Source organism: Nansenia antarctica (assembly GCF_963989245.1).
Source record: "Nansenia antarctica genome assembly, chromosome: 19".
In the NCBI taxonomy this organism is placed as follows: domain Eukaryota; kingdom Metazoa; phylum Chordata; class Actinopteri; order Argentiniformes; family Microstomatidae; genus Nansenia; species Nansenia antarctica.
The window spans coordinates 24,266,195-24,286,911 of NC_137692.1; the positions used below are offsets into that span (position 1 = coordinate 24,266,195).

Sequence of the window (20,717 nt, forward strand, 5' to 3'; positions counted from 1 at the left end):
AGGGAATCTAAAGGCCTGGGTAAGTAAGTAAGTAAGGCCATGTTTGAGTTGTTGTGTGCACTGTGTGCATATGAGCTTAATGTAGAGCTCCCCTGGGCAGATCATGGGGAACATTGAAGATGAGAGCAGTGGGCCCAAGGCAAAGAGCCTTTCTGTTGTGTTTGTTTGCCCTACTCTGTAAATATTCTCCTCTGGGACTGGGACTCCACGCTTGTAAGAATACAAATGAATGTTGACTCCTTACCGCTGCCTCTGAAGCAGCAATGCTTTCAACAATACCAAACTGCTGTCAAGCAGTTATAAACATCAATTAAGACAAGTTAGAATTATAAGGTTCTATCAAAAATCTATCTATCTGTCAAAAATTGAGTTCTTTACATCATCTGATCCATTAGGTGTTTATTAATGGCTGTGTGGTGTTATTTTTAAAATGTTGACATTTTTGAGTTAGTAATTCATAAAATACAAAGGTTCCATCTCACAAAACATAATGGAATGTAAAAACGTTAACGCTCAATATCTCTGAACTGCCCTAAACGGAGATAGAACCTAGATAGAACAACACATAACACACTCCACACATACACCAAGACACTTCTCCAAACTTCTGTAGGCTTTTTTACGTACTTTTTAACTAACTGTAACTTGACCATTCTTTTTGAGGATAACTAATGGTTTGTGCCTTGCATTGAAGTGTCTGTCGTTTGGCTGTTTGGTGATGCATTCTGCGGATGGCAGCCTGACAGATTCATGCCTACTTCCCAGAGACTGACCTGTGGGAACAGTTGTTTTTCTTAATTATGGTGAGCATTCATGAGGTCAATCAATATGTACATCAATACTGTAACATCAATTATACAACAATTAGTTCCGACCAAGTAATTTGATTGGACAAGAGGCATTCCATGAGTGCTGATATACAGTATAACAGCACTGGGACCTTTAACTATATGTATCACTCCGCCGCACAGGTGTTCTACTAAATGACCGTTAATTAGACTACATGTTTGTGTTCAGGTTACTAGGCAACAGTCCATTTGAAGTTCAGTTGCGGCCTCGTACCTACGACCGAATCACAGCCGTGCTGATATTCAGTATAACACACTCCCTATTGTGTGATATTGCTTAAATAAAAGATGGGAATATCTCTACTTTAACCTCTTAGTACCGTAGTTGTTGTTTGATTTAAAATACAAACTGTTTAGTATCGACCCAAAAGAAGAAACATGCTTCACTGTCCCATTAGTTACACAGGGCACTGCATATTCCACTCAAACTGTAACTGAATATAACTAAACAATAAATGCATTAGTCTATCAGGTTCATCCAATATTTTTCCTTCCTCTCTACATCTATTAATTAAGAATTGGTATCTGGTATTGTTGTTATTCTCCATCTATGACTACATCTCCAACCTGGGCCTTGTGCTCATCATGGCTGCCTGATCATTCTCTGCTTTCAATCGGCTGATTGATCTCCCCTTCCCCAGCTGGCTTCTGCAGATGAGAATATGTTCTCAGTGTTCTTTCAATTTGAAATGCCGTATTTAAAGGGTAACATCCAATCTTTTTTGCCATTCTTCATCTAATTGAGAATTCCAAAATCTAATTGAGAATTCCAAAATAATTTAAGTCATAAATTACCTCATTCTAAGAGTTGTGTCTCCCAACGAATTAGGTAAATCCGCTTCTAGTTGTGGTGCGCCGCACAGCACATGATGGCACCAGAGTGAACAATGCAGGGCAATCACTCTGGTGTGGCTCAACATTGCCTTGAGTTTCTAGGGTCAAAGACAGACTATGGAACACAGAAGGGTAATTGCATATATTCAAATGTACGACACAGGAGGACAGGTAGAGGAACATGTTTCATTGTGTGCTTACAAAAGGAAATCAGTTTCTATAGCTTGCTCTTAGTCAATTTACTGTTGTGAGTTTTAAGTCTTAAATGTAGAAAAATGTCTTATTGCATATAATAATTTTCTCCTACAAAGTGCACCTGCTACCTATTTGATGTCTTGACACCAACACACAACACAAACTGTTGATCCATGTGGTATTTCACTGTCTCATTAACCTGCCAAGTTCTGGTCTTTAATTAACCATTAACTTCAGCCATGTTAATGGTTGCTAACCAATCTTTCATCTGAAGTTTAACACCCATAACTAACCGGTATAGGGTTACAATATATGTGTAACAATGCTACACATTGCATACACATTCCTCTGTTTCATTCAGTCATTGCCTTGCCTGCCAAATAAATCTGCATAAGATAACACAATTACAATAATATAAGACACCTGAGGAATGTTAGCTATGACCAGTTAGTCTCCACAACTGGTTACAGAGCAGATTAAACATTAAACCAAGACTGAGTCTTTTGTTGTTGCAAGACGACAGTCAACTGCCTTGAGTGCTGACGACAGACCGTTGGAGTCCGACTGTCTGTGTACCTTGCACCTGCACCCAGCACACCCAGCACACCTATTCCAAGCCAGCACCTTTGCACAGCTCAGCCCATCCTCCAGGCAGCACTTTCTGTTCTCACAACATAACCGTCCCCAACCAGCCAGCCAGGACGGGGACACCCTGCACCATGAAGTATAACACAGGTATGGAACTCTCTGGATGGTTCTGATTCTATTTCTGATGATTCTGATTCTGGTTCTCTTTGTGTCTTTCTCTGTGTCTAACAACAGCTTCTGGGTTAGTGGGTAATGAATTGTAAACTCAAAACGGATAATATAGCATTCATGTAACAGATTTTACGTGATTTTTAACACACCTACACACGCTACAGGAACTTAGGAAAACATGGATGGGTTGGGTTTTTTCATTTAAATGTCAACAACACTAAGGCAAGGTTGGAACAACAATAGTGATTTATAAGAAAGTCGTGATGTAGTAAGTATATTTTATTAGGATGTTGTTTCTATCAACACACTTAATTAATAAACCTCCCCTCAAAAAAACAAAACATACATAGACAGCATTCATTTAATAAAGGGTCTGGGACACCAGGTACTAGAAGAGTGGAAGTCAGCAGATGTGTGTGTGTGTGTGTGTGTGTGTGTGTGTGTGTGTGTGTGCGTGCATATCTGTGTGTGTGAGACAGTCGAGCTAGGAAGGAGGGTATGAGGACCTGTCAGGTCACTCACAGTACGAGAAGAAGAAGAGTGGAAGTCAGCAGATGATTGGAACATGACACTGCAGAGGAAGCTACACTTACAGCCTGCAGACCTCTCTCTGCCCAGAGGTTGTGTGCTCTGTGTGTGTGTGTGTGTGTGTGTGTGTGTGTGTGTGTGTGTGTGTGTGTGTGTGTGTGTGTGTATTCTGCATGCGAGTAAGTGTACGTGGAGGAAGTGTATATGCATATCTGTGTGTGTGTGTGTGTGTGTGTGTGTGTGTGTGTGTGAGAGACAGTGTGTGTGCGTGCATATCTCTGTGTGTGTGTGTGTGTGTGTGTGAGACAGTGTGTGTGCGTGCATATCTGTGTGTGTGTGTGTGTGAGACAGTGTGTGCGCGTGCATATCTGTGTGTGTGTGTGCGTGCATATCTGTGTGTGTGAGACAGTCGAGCTAGGAAGGAGGGTATGAGTTGTGTTTACAAATGAGAAATGCTTGGATCAGGCCTGGTGTGCCGGGACATGTGAGTATACTGGATATCCTTCATGCAGCCTATTGGTCAGTTTAGCACATTCAACATGACAATTGCCTTGATTTACTTGACAAGCTTGACATACTGGGTTGTGTCCTGTGCCTCTGCCTCCTCCTCTGCCTCCTCATGTCTCAATTTATCGATCCTTCCGTCCCTATGGACTAGTAGACTACCCTCATGAAAATAGAAGGGCAGGACTCTGTAGGAAGATGCGTTTTGTGAGGTAATGATCAGCTCTGGGTGCATCCAGTGACGCCCGTACGTACGGACGCCTCGGAAAGAGTTGAGTAAGAGATATGCAAGTAATGCAGCTAGCTAGGTGATCTAGATCAAGGTCAGCCTGGGCGAGGTCACTCCCGAATCACTGCTGCAGAAGAAGAATGAAACTCAAGATGGATGTCTGAGTCATCGTTCCCATTTCTCTCATTGCAGGTCCTGAGGGTACCATGGAATTCCCAAGGTAAGTAGTACCTTGGTTATCCTCATCAGGGGAGGCTGGTGGAGGTAGAAATCAGAGGACGGACTCATTGTAATGCATGGAACGGAATGAAGAACGGTATCAAACATGTTGCATCACAATGAGCTTGTCCACCAGCCTCCATTGACTTCATAGGTGCCTTTTGATGGATACAAATATCTCTAAATCGTTTGTTTGCTAATACATAGATAGACATCTTATAATATTCTCATCTGTCACAAACATACATGAATGGCATTCTTGGAAACAAAGTTTCAACATTTTAAATCTATCTATCTGTTCATCTTTCCATGGGACTGTAGGTTCACCTTTAATCCGAAAGAGGGGATTGACAATCCAGCGCTGGTCATATCAGACGACCCAGGTAAGGTGTTACCTGGCAGCTGTGGGCAGCACACTCACACTACACACACACACACACACACACACACACACACACACACACACACACACACACACACACACACACACACACACACACACACACACACACACACACACACACACACACACACACACACACACACACACACACACACACACACACACACACTACACACACACACACACACACACACACACACACTCTTGCTTCAACAGCTGCTGGTGAATGCGGGAACAAGTCGGCAACCGACCAAATGTTCAGACTTTTATTCTGAAAAATGAATGACGAAAATAAATGTCAACGTTGTTCAAAATCAATGGCACATTCGCTAGTCAAGCCAAAATACCTAGTTAGTATAGAGTAGTGGGGATTACTAACTAGTTACCTAGTTAGTGTAGATTACTGGGGATTACACACCGAACGAATTGCAATCATTGCAATGTTTTGGCTTGACTAGCCTGGGTCTAGTCCCATGACTCAAATACACTCATTGGACACTTTATTAGGAACACTATACTAATACTGGGTTGGGTCCCCTTTTGCTCTCAAAACAGCCTAAATTCTTCGTGACATTGATTCCACAAGATGTTGGAAAGATTCCTTTGAGATTCTGGTTCATGATGACATGATCGCAGGTGATGTTTCTGATGTTCTATTATTGGATTCAGATCCGGTGACTGGGAAGGCCACTGAAGAACACTGAAGAACTCTGAAGAACTCATTGTCATGTTCATGAAACCAGTTTGAGACGACTTTTGCTTTGTGACATGGTGCATTATCATGCTGGATGTAGCCACTAGAAGATGGGTACATTGTGGCCATGAAGGGATGCACATGGTCAGCAACAATAGTTAAATAGGCTGTGGCATTCAAGCAATGATTGATTGGTATTAACGGGCCCAAAGTGTGCCAAGTAAACCATCTCTACCAGCTTGGATTGTTGACAGCAGTGGCTATTTTTAGCATGGAATTTCTGGAGGAGCCAGTTAGTATCACATTAACATTACAAAACATAAACACAAAACGCTACATTGAGGTTGCCTGCCTATACTGCAATAAAGTTGTATTTCTTTAAATGTCGAATAAGCACCATCAGAGCAGAGGCTATAATATAACACACTTCAAAAGCCACATGAACATTTAGGCTAGGCTAATTAACAGAGCTATATCAATATACAATCTGAGCCCTGTCCAGTGTTCTGAAAGTGAACAAATGTGCCCGTAGGCATTAGCCCTACACGTAACCATTTCGTGAGTTTAGCATGATAAGGTTCTATCTCCGTTTAGAATGATAAGGTTCTATCTCCGTTTAGGGCAGTTCAGAGATATTGAGCGTCAAAGTATTTACATTCCATTATGTTTTGTGAGATGGAACCTTTGTATTTTATGAATTACTAACTAAAAAATGTCAACATTTTAAAAATAACACCACACAGGCGTTAATAAACACCTAATGGATCAGATTATGTAAAAAAACTCAATTTTGACAAAAATGGAAATAGAACCTTATAATTAGTAGTGTCTAGTGACAGTGTGTCTAGTGGCAGTGTGACAGTGTGTCTAGTGACAGTGTGTCTCTGTGTCCTCCAGAGCCGGACCAGAGCCCTGTGCCGCGCCTGTGCCAGCTGAAGCGGAAGGAAGGCCAGAGTTTCGGCTTCCACCTGTTGTGGGAGAACGGTTGCCACGGTTACGTGATCCGTCAGGTGGCGGCGTGGAGTCCTGCTGAGCTGAGCGGGCTCAGGGACGGGGACAGGGTGCTGGACGTCAACGAGGAGTTTGTTGGCAATATGGAGTTCCCCAGGGTGAGAGTTTCTGTTTAACACATTTTAAAATGTTTCTCTTGTTTAACACTAGAACAGCCATGAGGGGTCATTTGGGGTGACCTTTACCTGTGAGTAAAGACACATTTCAGGACCCTCCTTTCATGACTTGTCCTAGATATGTGCGTTCCACCACCCAGTATCCTTACATTTTTAACATCACATCAGGATAAGCGAGTATGAAGATATTTTGCCCTTTTTCTGTGTAGGAAGCAGGCTAATTTACAAGCGTCCAACTAGTGGTCGTTGTGTGTAAATAGCAGCGTAGCATTGTAAAGAGGGGGTCATTTGGCTCATTCAGTAGGTAAAAAAGACACGGCTGTTCTAGTGTTAATTTATTGGGTAAATAAATAACCATTTCAAATCCATAACAATCCCTACAGAGGACATACAATACTGCAACAAACGAACACTACTTCAAATACAACACAACACAAAATATCCCAACACGACACGACACAACACAACACAATTCAATAGGAACAATTATCACAACACTACACTGAAGGGGGAAAATAATTGGATTTGGAAATTCCAGCCTTTAGTTTCTCTGATCTCAGTATCCTCTCCTCTGATTGGCTGGCAGGTGGTTGGGAGGATCCAGGGCTGCGGTCCCCAGCTGGTTCTGCTGGTCCTCAGCAGGAGGGAGTACGACCAGGCGGTGGGCCGGGGCCAGGACCTGCAGGCTCTGTCCCGGGCCCAGAGAGGGGAGGCCTGCGCCAGACCCAGACTCTGCCACATCACCAGACACCCGGCGCTGGGCCTGGGCATCAGCGTCAAGCCCATAGATGGTAGCAGACAGTAGCAGTTATAGAAAAGCATTGAATTCGGTTGTTAAGTCTGACGTCAAACGTGACGTTTAGCAATTTCCGGGTCCAAACCAGAAATTCCCTTCACCAGAGTACCAGTGTACTACAGCGGTAGAATGACAGTTCAATCGTTTTTTAGACTGGGATCTATTCATACAACAAGGGACACGGCACTTTCCCGTTTTCCCCATATTTGTCAGCGTCTTTGAGCCTCGGAAAAGCGCTATATAAATATAATGAATTATTATTATTACTGAGGTATTTCAAAGAGAGCGCCTCAGCCGACTTTGGACCCAGAAACACGTCACGACTTAACAACCGAATAGAAAAGCATTGAATAGACACACAGTACATTTTAGAAAATCGTGTGTGATGCTACTTTTCTATGATATATGTTCACTGCGTTGTCTTACGTCAGGCATCCTCATTGTAGTGTAGTAATGCTGCTTCGGCTCAATCAGTGTGGACAGTGATCTTATCTGTCGTAAGAGAGAAGGATGTTCTCTGAGGTGATGATATATCTGCGGAGACGTTGTGTGATATTGGATGTGTGTGTTTCTGCAGGTCAGAAGGGCTGTTATGTTGTGACCACGGTCCCTGAAGGTCCAGCAGAGAAGGCAGGGGTCTGCAGCGGGGACAAGCTGGTCTGGATCGACGGTACCATGGTATCAGCACTCACATACTCCGCTCTCAGTAAAACGGTAAACAACCTGTACGTTTTTTTTGTCTTTTCAAGTGTTCTTGGTCCCACTGTGGTTAGATGTGGTTAGACAGAGCGATGGGAGAACGTGCTCCCAATTTCATTGGATGTTACCTTCCAGGAACCTTCCCCCCACATGCACATTGAATGGTTGCTTGTTTGTTATGGGTGCGTTCGTAAATACGCTCTGGAAATCTGAACAACACTCAGGGAATGCCTCTTTGTCCAATCAAATGACCTGGTTGCTCTATGACGTTGAACCCAATGTGCGCTCCGGCGCTCTCAGAGCGAATTTACGCACCCTGTGTGTGTCGTCTTTTCCGACTGGGTAGGACTATTTTGCAGAGAGTTGTTACCTAAGAACATTTAAGAAAATGGAAGATAACCTGAATGAAAAACTGAATTCAGTTTTTTTCGAGCTCTGCCCAAGCGAGGTATCTGATTGGTTTAACATATTGTATGACGTCACTCATTTCAAAGGGGTTTCCACCACTTTGTAGCTACTTCCTCCAAAGGAGTTCCCCAGCCTTCCTGAACTAGGAAAATCCTGCTCTCAACAAGATTAGTCCCACTGTAATTAAACAAAGTAGAGCTTTTATAGGGCTTAGATAAGCTTTTCTAAACCATTTGTGAGGTCTACTACAAATTGTAGATGCCTTACAATTCATTCCGAAGCAAATGTCATGCTATAGTTAGGGTGCCACATTCTGCAAAGCATAAGGGCCTGTTATAAACCTGACTGCATCCACACTAGCATACTACTAAGAATGCGTGGCCTATAAATTGCTTCATTATACCGTATATAATAACAACAACAACAACAACAACAACAACAACAACAACAACAACCACAACCACCACAACCACAACCACAACAATAATTTACAAAGACAACAATATCTATAAAGAGCTTGTCTTTATACAACAAAAGAATGAAAGATAAGATAATAACTTAAAAAATGTAATAATAATGATGCATATGGGTGTGGATGGATGGACATTAGAACATAACCAACACAAATATCTCTACCTCCTCCACCAACCTTGCCTCTACATGAGTGTCCTCTGTGTTCCCCACACTGCACCCCTTGGGGCGGCTGTGTCTCAGGAGGTAGAGCCGCCGTCTAATGATCGCAAGGTTGGCAGAACGGCGGTTCGAGCCCCGGCTGGCCACATGTCGAAGTGTCCTTGGGCAAGACACTGAAGCCCAAATTGCTCCCAGTGAGCGGGCCGGTGCCTTGCATGGTAGCTTGCCACCATTGGTGTGTGAATGGGTGAATGAGAGGCCGTTGTAAAGCGCTTTGGATAAAGGCGCTATATAAGTGCAGTCCATTTACCATTACCCCTCCTGATGTCAGTTTGCTCTCCTCAGTTGAAGAAAGGTGGCGACAATGTGACCTTCCTGGTCATAGACCGTGAGACTGAGCGCAGTTACATCCGACGGAAGCTGCCCGTCCTGCCCATCATGGCCGACTCTCACAACCTGCCCCACCGTCCCAGGACCATGCGCCTGGTCCAGGGCTCAGACGGATACGGCTTCCTGCTGAGACAGGAGAAGCTGGCTGGGGGGCGGATCGGTGAGAAACACACTCACAGAAACACATGCAGTCAGTGTTTATTAGGGTTTAGGTAGATTCAGTTTCAATGTTGTGTCAAAATGTTACATCTTGTATCAAAATTGTATTCAGAAATTGAAATAACAACCAACAGTAACAGCAACAATATTGTAGGCTACAGAGAGGCGTGTAGACTTGCCATTCAAATAGGCCGCCATATCAATGTGTAAATTGATAATTGTATAAATGTATCATCGTGAATAATTGTAAGTGATGTATGACGGGTGGAAACAGCTGATCGGTCACCTGACCGACAGCTAGCACTGGCTTAGTGTGTCCTGCCTGAACTAAACTTGCTCCATAACATGGCTGTGCTCCCTAGCTCACATCCTGAGGGAGGTGGACCCAGGGAGTCCAGCGGAGGATGCTGGGATGCGGGACGGCGACCTCCTGCTGGCGGTCAACGGAGAACCTTCAGAGCCGATGGAACACGAGGACATCGTCAGGAAAGTCAGGAAGAGTGGTCAGCGCGTCAGCCTCACCAGCATATCGCAACAAGGAAGAGACTTTTACAGACAGGTGGGTTAGTATAGTAGGCCTAGACAAGACTGTGTATTCACTCTTCTTGGCCTAAGGCCCAGTCAGTAGCGTGTGTGTTTAATTTCAGCGCCCATGTTGACGCGTGGGACGCGACGTCTCAAGTGTGTCTCACGCTGGCTGCCGCGGCCTAAACTGGGAATAAGAACATCAAAACCATGTTGTCTTGATTGATTGATTGAAAACTTTATTAGAAGATTTGCAGAAGTAGGTACATGAAAGCACATATTACATACAAGGTCAACTAACAGAATAAAAACCCAAGAAAGCCACTGGCTTATTTCAATTGGGGTCCTTGATACTCAATTAATCGTCACATGTAAGACAGACAAAAAACTAGTACTATCTACAAGATAATACAGACAAATAACTAGTACTATCTACAAGATAAACATACATCCAACATGGGAAGAACAATACAACAAAACATAAGGTATGTACAGCGGGTAGGACAGGTGGGGACATACACCACAGGTGGGGGCGGGGGACAAAACACAAAGTATGTACAGTGGGTAGTTCGGGCAGGGGGACAGACATATAATATGTACAATGGGTAGTTCGGGCGGGGGGACAAAACAACAAGTATGTACAGTGTGTGGTCATGGTGGGGGGGGGGTACAAAAACACCAGTAGATTTAGGCGGGGGGGAGACATAATAACATTGCGTTTGCTCAGAGTGTAGACCAGGTAGGGGGGTGAGGATTGGGGGATGGGGGGGGTTGTCCATTGTTCCACGGTTTCGGTAGAGAGTCTCCGGGTGGTGGGGGAGGGGGGGTCGTCGCCGGGTGGGGGAGGGAGGGGGGAGGGGGGGTCGTCGCCGACTGAAGCCTTTGGTCGTGTAAGCCTGTCTAACCTCGCTGCAGCTCCGGGCTTTCATCTCCCCTCCAGACAAGGACAGCAGCACAGAGAAAGTGAACCACAACGCACACGTCGGTAGTAAATCCCAGTAAATGTTTCCGTAAGAAATATATCCGTTATAGCCGAGACCCCCAAAACGTCTGACTGGACAATCCCCGACGGTCCGCGATCTCTCACTTTCTCCCTTCTGCAGAAAATGTCAAATGTTTATCAACCAAACCCCGAAAAAATAAAACATAAAAATCACTCTCCACTTTCCATCCGTCCAGCTCCTAGCAGGAGCGTCTCTCTCCTCTGTCCTCCGCCGCGGAACAAGAAGAGCGCATTGAGCCCAGCTAGCACAGACTAGCACAGTCTTTGTGTCGCAGCTCTCCGTCTCACAATGGCTTGCTGTTGCTAGTGGCCAAAAGTTGCCGAAAGGTTGCCGGAGAGTAACAAAGACACGCTAAAATACTATATGCTAAAAACTTTAGTACTGATTAAAAAGTAAAATAAAGACTGGAGCTAAGCTAGCTCTGGTGGAGAAGCGGCGAACATTCAGCGCCTGCGTCCTCTCCTGCGTCCTCCAGTGTGTCTAGTGACACTATAGCAGAACAAAGGGGCCTTATATAAGACAACCCTAACCCTTATACATAAGACACAAGAAAGACAAATTCCGGGAAGACGCAGACAGCGGAAACAGCTGATTCATGTCAGTTTAATGTTTGCTACGTCATTCGACTTTATTGAGGTAGAGCTTTCCAGTGTACCTATCATGTATTCTACAGTTATATAACTGTTTTACAGTTTTATTGCACCCGGTATGTTTCCTGTTTGCTTAAAGCAAACATCATTATTGGCTATATTCTACTAAAATGTCCATGTCAATGACACTATATTTTTAGTAGTAGTACAAATAAGTACAAATAACTATAAGTTATTGTTGTATTGACTATTGACTGTTTCTTGTTCCAGTTGGGTATATCTCCTCTGTTGTTCGCTGACGACCATCTGCCAGACAGGGAGGAGACGAGGTCAGAGGTCAACACAGAGAACTGTCGTAACCAGGACGAGCATGGGTCACTGCCCTGTCCCAGACTGTGTGTTCTGGGCAGAGGAGAGGCGGGCTTCGGGTTCCACCTGGGCTGTGTGCAGCATGAGCCAGGCACCTTCATAGGCCAGGTACTGCTGTCAAACACCATACTAATAACAATAATAATAACAATCATAATAATAATAATCATGTATTACATTTCGTGACGTTAGAATTATAAGGTTCTCTCTCTTTTTTACATAATCTGATCCATTAGGTGTTTATTAATGCCTGTGTGGTGTTTTTGAGTTAGTAATTCATAAAATAAAATACAAATATTACCCTAAACGGATATTAGTAAAAGCTACTTTTACCGTGCCTTTGCGGTGATAGCACCGACCCTGTGGAACGTGCTCCCTTCTGCCATCAAGTCTGCCCCCACTCTGGACTCCTTTAGAGCCAAGTTAAAATCCCACCTCTTCGTCAATGATGTTCCCTAAGTCTACTCCCTATTTGTTGTGAATTGTATCCCTTGAGATGTACGTTTAAGTCGTCTGTGTCTGTTTGCTTTCTGTGTTCCTTGTCTTTGTCTTTATCTGTTCCTTTACCCGGGCTGCGCCCCGGGCCGATGTAAAAGTTGGATGGGGGGCGCATTATAAATAAAATTAACATAACATAACATAACATAACAAACATACTTTCAGTCAAACTGTCCTTGATATTGATTGCATTGGAGGCAGAACAAAAACTGAGTTGATACCCTCCAACTCAGTTAAACCCTGGTGTCCCCAGGTGTTCTCTAGTCTAGGGGATCTGGAAAGATGATTTTGCCACCAGAGAGACTGATTGCCTGACGCTTACTAAAACCATGTGTCAAAGGATAGGTGTTGTGGACAGATCTAAGGCATTAGTATAGTTCCTTGTTTGTTCCTCTAGGTGGTGGCAGGTGGCGCAGGACAGAGGGTAGGACTGTGGGAGGGTGATGTGGTGGTGGAGGTGAACGGACAGAACGTGGAGACAGAGTACTTTGAGGACGTCGTGATGCTGATCAAGAAGAGCGGGTCGTCCCTGAGACTGCTGGTCGTAGAGAGGTCAGGATACGAGAGGCTGAAGCAGTGTGAGCTCCCAATCCTTCCAGGAGTCACACTCCACAGCACTCAGCAGGTGAGGAACCAGACACACGCACACACGCATGTACGCACACAAACACGCGCTTCATAGTGAATTGTGACACTAACTTATTTGATCTTATGTGTTTCAGGTTTCAGAAAAAGTTGACACGGCTTTCTTGTGATGGAATTTGAGAAGTGACCAGAGAAGTCATCTTGAGTAACACAGATAGGTGTTATGTTTGGACCTGAAAGAGGAAAATCTGCCATATCTACAGCCAATGATGATTCTGCAAAACAATTTAAAAATGTGATCATCAAACCCTTTCCCCTGCTTCCACATGCAACCAGAGAGTGGTTGTAATACTGTAGATTCTGAGGCTGGAGTGTGTATACCCTCACAGTGTGTATACTCTCACATCTCCTGGTCAGAGTTATGCTGACAGGACATGACCTGCTTTGTCCCTGATAAGGATTCAATTTACACTTCAAATTATTATTATTTAATAATTATTATTTATTTTGTATTATTTCTTAATAAGGGGAGATGGGGTGAGAGAAGGGGACAGTGAGATTCAGGTTTATCTTAAATTTGAATTAAGATTAAAAAAAACGTTTTAGATTTTGAGGATGCAGTGATTTGGTTTGGTCATTTAAAGTTATACATATTTAAAGTTATACATATTTAACAGTAGACTTGATAAGCCATAAAATTGCCTAATGCCTAACACTCCAACCTCAGTAATGTACCCTGTCAGCATCTGATGAATTATGTACAGTATGTTCATTTTGAGTATTTTAATTTGTGTATTATAGTTTGCCTATTTATATGGTGTTGTATGTGTCATGAAATTAAACCATATATGACAAAACCTGCTTTAAAGTAGAATTCTTGTGGGCATAATATATGGGTTGACATGGAAGCTCTAGGGTGAGACATTTTTCTTTTATCTGTCTAATCGCCATGTAGATAGATAGATAGATAGATAGATAGATAGATAGATAGATAGATAGATAGGTAATTGATTGCCATGTAGATGTGTGTATGAATAAAATCAGGTGATCTGGAGAGAGAGGTAACCAGGTGCGGAGTGACTATGGGGCCTCGCACACCTTGAATCCTAACCCTAAACCTAACCCAAACCCTAACCTGGACCCTAACCCTAACCTGGACCCAAACCCTAACCCTAACCTGGACCCAAACCCTAACCTGGACCCAAACCCTAAACCTAACCCTAACCTGGACCCTAACCCTAACCTGGACCCAAACCCTAACCCTAACCTGGACCCAAACCCTAACCTGGACCCAAACCCTAAACCTAACCCTAACCTGGACCCTAACCCTAACCTGGACCCAAACCCTAAACCTAACCCAAACCCTAAACCTAACCCTAACCTGGACCCAAACCCTAAACCTAACCTGGATCTATTGACTGCATTTGCACAGAAAAAAGGAAGAGATAGGAAGCATATAGGCCACTGGCACACACCCACATGAAGTCATACAGTAATGTACCCTACATGGCAATAGTCTTTAGTAAGGTCAAGTCTTTATGAGCTGGATGCAATCCTACTTAGAGGGGAGGGAACAGGTGGTTAGTGTGAACGGAACACTGTCCCCCCCCCTCCCAGTGACCTGCGGCGTTCCACAAGGAAGCATATTGGGACCTTTACTGTTCCTTATATATGTGAATGACATGTCATCAGCATGTGGAATGGAATGGAATGGACTTTATTTGTCATTGCTACAGTACAGGTACCAAACAACGAAATTTAGGAGGGGAGGCTCCCCTGGTGTTTAGGAAAGGAAAAAGAAAACACATTTTAGAAAAAGCATAGATGCATAAAATCACAAGAAGGTAAGGAGCTGGTTTACATCAATAAAGGCTATGTACACAATCCACTGTACTATACTGCATGTGATTGCAAATTGCAATTTGTTCCTGTTCGCGGATGACTCGGCTCTGCTGGTCTCTGACAGGGACATATTGCAGGTGGAAAAAGCGCTAAGCACTGAACTGAGTAGAATCTGCATCTGGCTAGCTGACAATAAACTATCAATACACCTAGGTAAAACTGAAACCATCCTATACGGATCCCCATCTAAACTCAGAAAGGCTGTAAATTTCAAAATAAAAGTGGGTAACATTAATATCACAAGAAAAGAGGATATTACATACCTGGGCTCCATCTTAGAGGCAAATCTTTCCGGAGATAAAATGGCAGCAAAAGTAATCAAAAAAGTGAACCATAGAACTAGATTCTTGTACAGGATATCCTCACTTGTCAGTAAAAACACACTGAGGACCCTATCAGGAGCTCTCATTCTGTCACTTCGACTATGCCGTAACATCATGGTACTATAGAACCACAAAGGCCCAAAAAACAAGACTCCAGACAGCCCAAAATAAACTGGTTAGGCTTCTGCTAGGCCTCAACCCTAGGACACATCTAACCGCTGCTCATTTTTTGAGCCTTGATTGGCTACGAGTAGTTGACAGAGTGCAGCAGCTTGCACTGGGCCTGGTCTTCAAGATACGCTACACCAAAAAAGACACCCAAGTACCTGTCAACATACTTCCAAAAAGTGAACAACGTCCACACATACAATACCAGAGGAAGCTCCACGAACCACGTTCAACCGCGTTGCACCACAAACAAGGGGTTAAACTCGTTTGCAAACTATGCAGTAAAAATGTGGAACGCCCTTCCTATAATCTTAAAGGAGTGCAAAACACTGCCCACCTTCAAAACCACTCTCAAAAAACATTTACAGGAGGCTGCAATCCGTAACTGGACCCTCTAAATCAAAAATCTGATTAAAAGACCCGAACTACCCACTGTACATACTTTGTGTTTTGTCCCCCGCCCCCACCTGTGGTGTATGTCCCCACCTGTCCTACCCGCTGTACATACCTTATGTTTTGTTGTATTGTTCTTCCCATGATGGATGTATGTTTATCTTGTAGATAGTACTAGTTATTTGTCTGTATTATCTTGTAGATAGTACTAGTTTTTTTTGTCTGTCTTACATGTAACGATGAATTGAAAATCAAGGACCCCAATTGAAATAAGCCAGTGGTTTTCTTGGGTTTTTATCCTGTTAGTTGACCTTGTATGTAATATGTACTTTCATGTACCTACTTCTGCAAATCTTCTAATAAAGTTTTCAATCAATATTGGATTGAATATGACAGTTGCATTGCACAGAAGTGTTTTGCTGAGAGAAACAGTCATGTTTGTTATAGTGTGTTGAGTCAACAGGACTGGGGAATAAATGGTAAAAATAGTAAAAATGTAATACATTTTAGGTCTAGGTTTATCTCTGTACAATACAACACTCCAGCACCGTTAGTGCTTTTGTTGTATTGTTTGTGTTACATGCCTGTGTTTAATGCTTATTGTTGTTTTGTGGCATCTCATTTAATTGTGGTTTTAAGTGCTTGTTTGTTTTTAACATGTTTTATCTTTCAGCCCTCCTCCCCTTTCCCCTTATGAGGCAGGCCGGCATTGGAAATAAGAATGTTGTTCTTAATTGTCTCGCCTGGTCAAATAAAGGTTAAAAAAAAAATAATAATGACATTTTCAAATCTTGCCTGTCAGTGTTAGACCTTTGGTAGTTTCCAGAAGCTGAGTATTCCTTAAAGGGACGTCTTTAACAAAACTGTCTAGGATAATATAATGATCTACAACCAGGTCAGGGCCAAACCAGCTATCTAAAAAAAAAAGAAAGGAATATCCATTTAATCATAAAGATGTCACTCAGGCATTCGCATTGTAAGAAACATATAATACTCTTAATAATTATGAAGACTTAGGACATCACAACACAATACTGTGTTAAATAATAATAATAATAATAATAATAATTCATTAAATGTATATAGCGCTTTTCCGAGGCTCAAAGACGCTGAAATAAGTCAGTAGAGTCTGAATTGTATCTCTGTGTGATAATAGAAGTATCAACATGTTTTAATATACAGTATGTGGAGAAGTGGAGATATGTTTAAACACTATAACTTCTAATGATAATATATTTGCCTTGTATTTTTAAGTACAAACTAAACTCAACAATATTGCATACACACATACAGTACATAGTGTAGAAACAATAGTGAATATAGTATAAAAACGCTTCTACATTATTTCAACTAATTAAAATCTTGATAGGCTTTTGAAAATTGATCACAGTGACAAACAGAATATGCCCTGTCAGCAGAGGAATGACATCCCAGATCTGACAGCCCACATCTTTGCTATTCGGTTGTTAAGTCGTGACGTGTTTCCGGGTCCAACGTTGGCTGAGGCGCTCTCTTCGAAATGCCTCAGTAATAATAATAATTCGTTATATTTATATAGCGCTTTTCCGAGGCTCAAAGACGCTGACAAATATGTGAAAAATAACGGGAAAGTGCTGCGTCCCTTGTGGTATGAAGAGATCTGAGTCTAAAAAACGATTGAACTGTCATTCTACCGCTGTAGTACACTGGTACTCTGGTGCTGTAGTACACTGGTACTCTGGTGCTTTAGTACACTGGTACTCTGGTGCTGTAGTACACTGGTACTCTGGTGCTTTAGTACACTGGTACTCTGGTGCTGGGAATTTCTGGTCTGACTTAACAACCGAATAAAAAGGCCAGCATGTACTGTAGATGTGGCCCAGATACAACTTTGTTCGATTGTGATGATCAACCACATTCAAACCAAAGATGGTTCATACAGGAACATATCAGGGCCACATTCCTCATTCTGTACCAGAGCAAACTGCCAACTCACCCAGAGCTGGACCGCCACATTCGGACCACGTCCGGTCCTTAGAATCCTCCCGGTATCCGGCACTACCCGATCTGGCCCACAACAGTCTTCTGAGTGGGTTCAATATAATACTGTATATATCTTTTTTGGTGTGTTAATCATCCACTTTGAAAAAAACCAAACTACTTTTAACACAAGAACAGCCGTGCCTTTTTACCTACTAAAAGTGCCGCCATTCTTCAATGCTAAGCTGATATTTACACACAACGACCACTAGTTGGCCGCTTGTAAATTAGCCTGCTTCCTACACAGAAAAACAAAATAGCTTCATACTAGCTTATCCTGATGTGATTTTGAAAATGTAAGGATACTGGGTGGTAGAACTCAAATTTGATCGAGTGCAAAGATATAAAATGTTTCTTTACTCACAGGGGTCAATGACCAAATGACCCCTCATGGCTGTTCTAGTGTTAAGACAATATAAACAAGTTAATAATAATCTACATAACAAGGATTTGATTTTCAAGGCATCGTAATGATCATATGAATACGGTTATGTAGTCTGTCACTCTCTCAGTCTTTAAAACAACAGACACACACACACTCTCCAGTGCAACAGTAGAATGTTCTCCTCCTCTGTTGACTTGGCAACGGCATGTAAACATTCTCTGTTTTTGGTTCTCTTTGCAGGTCCAACCAGTGTCTTTCTCTGTGCCCCCCGCCCCTCTCCTCCGTGCCCCCTACATACACAGGTGCTTGTAGTCCTGTTAGCTGAGGTAAAAAAGTATGTGTTCCAGAAGATGCGTCTTCTTCTCTGTTCCCAGTATGCATCTCACCACACCACCATTCCACGTAGGAGAACAGTTCCATGTAGAAGAACAGTTCCATGTCGGAGAACAGTTCCATGTAGATGAACAGTTCCATGTAGAAGAAGAACAGTTCCATGTAGAAGAAGAACAGTTCCATGTAGGAGAACAGTTCCAGTTATAGTCCAGTCCGTTTCTTTTATGAGCAGCAGTTTTATGGTTACAGTACTGAGATATAGAAAAACAGGAAGTGGAAATCATGTGATGGGGTAGTAGAGTAATAGAGCCACTAGGAGGGGAGCCTTAGAGGGGGGTGTGACGTATCTATCGTTCTGACTTGACCTTGTAGCGTAGCACCAGGTAGGTGGCCAGTCTGAAGATGAGGAAGAAGATTCCCAGGACGATGAAGTCCATGTAGAGCTTAGCGTCTTCCACATCCAGCAGCTGGAGGACCTCCTCCGGCTTCTGGAACTTACACACCTTCCCTGGACAATGTAAGTCTGAACGGTTCATCGAGTATATGGACAGGATCACCCCTTCAAAGCCGTATCTGGGGGGAAAAAACAAATCGTGACGTTAGAATTATAAGGTTCTATCTCCATTTTTGTCAAAATTTAGTTTTTTTACATAATCTGATCCATTAGGTGTTTATTAATGCCTGTGTGGTGTTATTTTTTTAAATGTTGACATTTTTGAGTTAGTAATTAATAAAATACAAAGGTTCCATCTCACAAAACATAATGGAATGTAAAAACTTTGACGCTCAATATCTCTGAACTGCCCTAAACGGAGATAGAATCTTATCATTCTAAACTCACGGAATACAGAGGGATTATTATTCCTAGAACAGAGGTCTGAACGTGTGTACAGTTTTGGGTCCAGATCAGCACTAACACCCCTGATGAGTCATCAAGAGTCTTGATTGAGGACCATAATAAGCTGATTGGTTGGTTTGATCAGGTGTGTGTGTGTGTGTGTTAAAGCTGCACTGGAACACAACCATGGACACACACACAGACACACACACACACACACACACACACACTATGATGCTGTACCGCAGAGCAGAAATCTACGTACGAGTACGGTCTCATTGTAATGCACAGAACGGGACGAGGAACGGTATCAACAATTTGTCATTCCATTCCATGCGCCCGTCCTCCGATTTCTACCTCCACCAGCCTCCCTTGGTGCATTAGTACTGTAGGAAGGTCATACCTAACGTAGGACACATAGGAGCTCCACTGCAGGTAGTTGGGAATGGTGTCGAAGTTGACGAAGAAGCCTGAGAACAGGAGGACTGGGATGGCCGTGACCGGGCCCACGAACGTGGCCACCTGTAGAGGCAAGACAGGCAGGGGGGTCAATGACGACACACATACAGTTCAGACTTATGATATAGAGACCAGGGGGAGGCTGGTGGAGGTAGACATCGGAGGACGGGGCTCATTGTAATGCATGGAATAGCTTGAGGATTCTTTTTTTTTTTTTTTTAAGTTATTTTTTCTGAGTGGGGCAGTCCCACTCATATTTTTCATTTTTATTGACAGATACAGTAGAGATTTTAGACAGGAAGGATGGGTGAGAGAGAAGAGGAATGACATGCAGGATATGCGGTTACATGGTCAACGCTTAACCCGCTACGCCACCTAAGCGCCCTTGAGGATTCTTGATAGCGTTCCTCGTTGCATTCCATGGATTACAATGAGCCCCCTTCCTCCGATTTCTGCCTCCACCAGCCTCCCCTGATATAGACACGTTATCATATGAGACTGGACACTTGAAGGATCTCCCCACCAAACCCCCGACGCAATAGCTACACTGCAGGAGGACAGGACATGATGATGATGAAACTCTGAAGACAGAAAATCGATGCGTGCACATTTGGAAAATCCATGCAAAATGTGACAGGGTAATAAAACACACACAAGAGGTAGGGGGGGTTTCTAATAGTCTTTACATGATACGGGTTTGACACGATAACCATACTACTGCGCTTGCTTGGATATATTATCCTTTCACGGTATCATTTTTTCAGCACCGTTTAAGCAGTCACAGTACTATCGCCAGCCCAGTACAGCTTAGCTGGCTCAGTTGGTTTAGCTCTGTAGTGTCGTGAGCTTAGAATGATAAGGTTCTATCTCCGTTTAGAATGATAAGGTTCTATCTCCGTTT

At 43.1% G+C, this 20,717-nt stretch overlaps 2 protein-coding genes across 2 annotated transcripts in view; one reads left to right on the top strand and one right to left on the bottom strand.

Annotated features, from left to right (window-relative positions):
- Positions 1 to 4,366: 4,366 nt before the first annotated feature.
- nherf4a (NHERF family PDZ scaffold protein 4a) lies at positions 4,367 to 13,166 on the top strand (the record flags this gene model as incomplete). The annotated part of the gene is made up of 9 exons (XM_080549078.1): positions 4,367 to 4,499; positions 6,111 to 6,322; positions 6,927 to 7,131; positions 7,714 to 7,850; positions 9,222 to 9,426; positions 9,788 to 9,984; positions 11,815 to 12,021; positions 12,809 to 13,036; positions 13,134 to 13,166. 9 exons carry the CDS (start codon positions 4,367 to 4,369, stop codon positions 13,164 to 13,166), a joined length of 1,557 nt encoding a protein of 518 aa, XP_080405204.1.
- A 5,700-nt stretch (positions 13,167 to 18,866) lies between these two features.
- abcg4b (ATP-binding cassette, sub-family G (WHITE), member 4b) overlaps positions 18,867 to 20,717 on the bottom strand; it is a gene marked incomplete at both ends in the record, with an annotated part of 15,672 nt that continues 13,821 nt past the window's right edge. Inside the window, 2 exons of the mRNA XM_080549079.1 lie at positions 18,867 to 19,092; positions 19,761 to 19,879. Coding sequence (XP_080405205.1) covers positions 18,867 to 19,092; positions 19,761 to 19,879 — 345 coding nt within the window. The remainder of the gene's footprint in view (positions 19,093 to 19,760; positions 19,880 to 20,717) is intronic.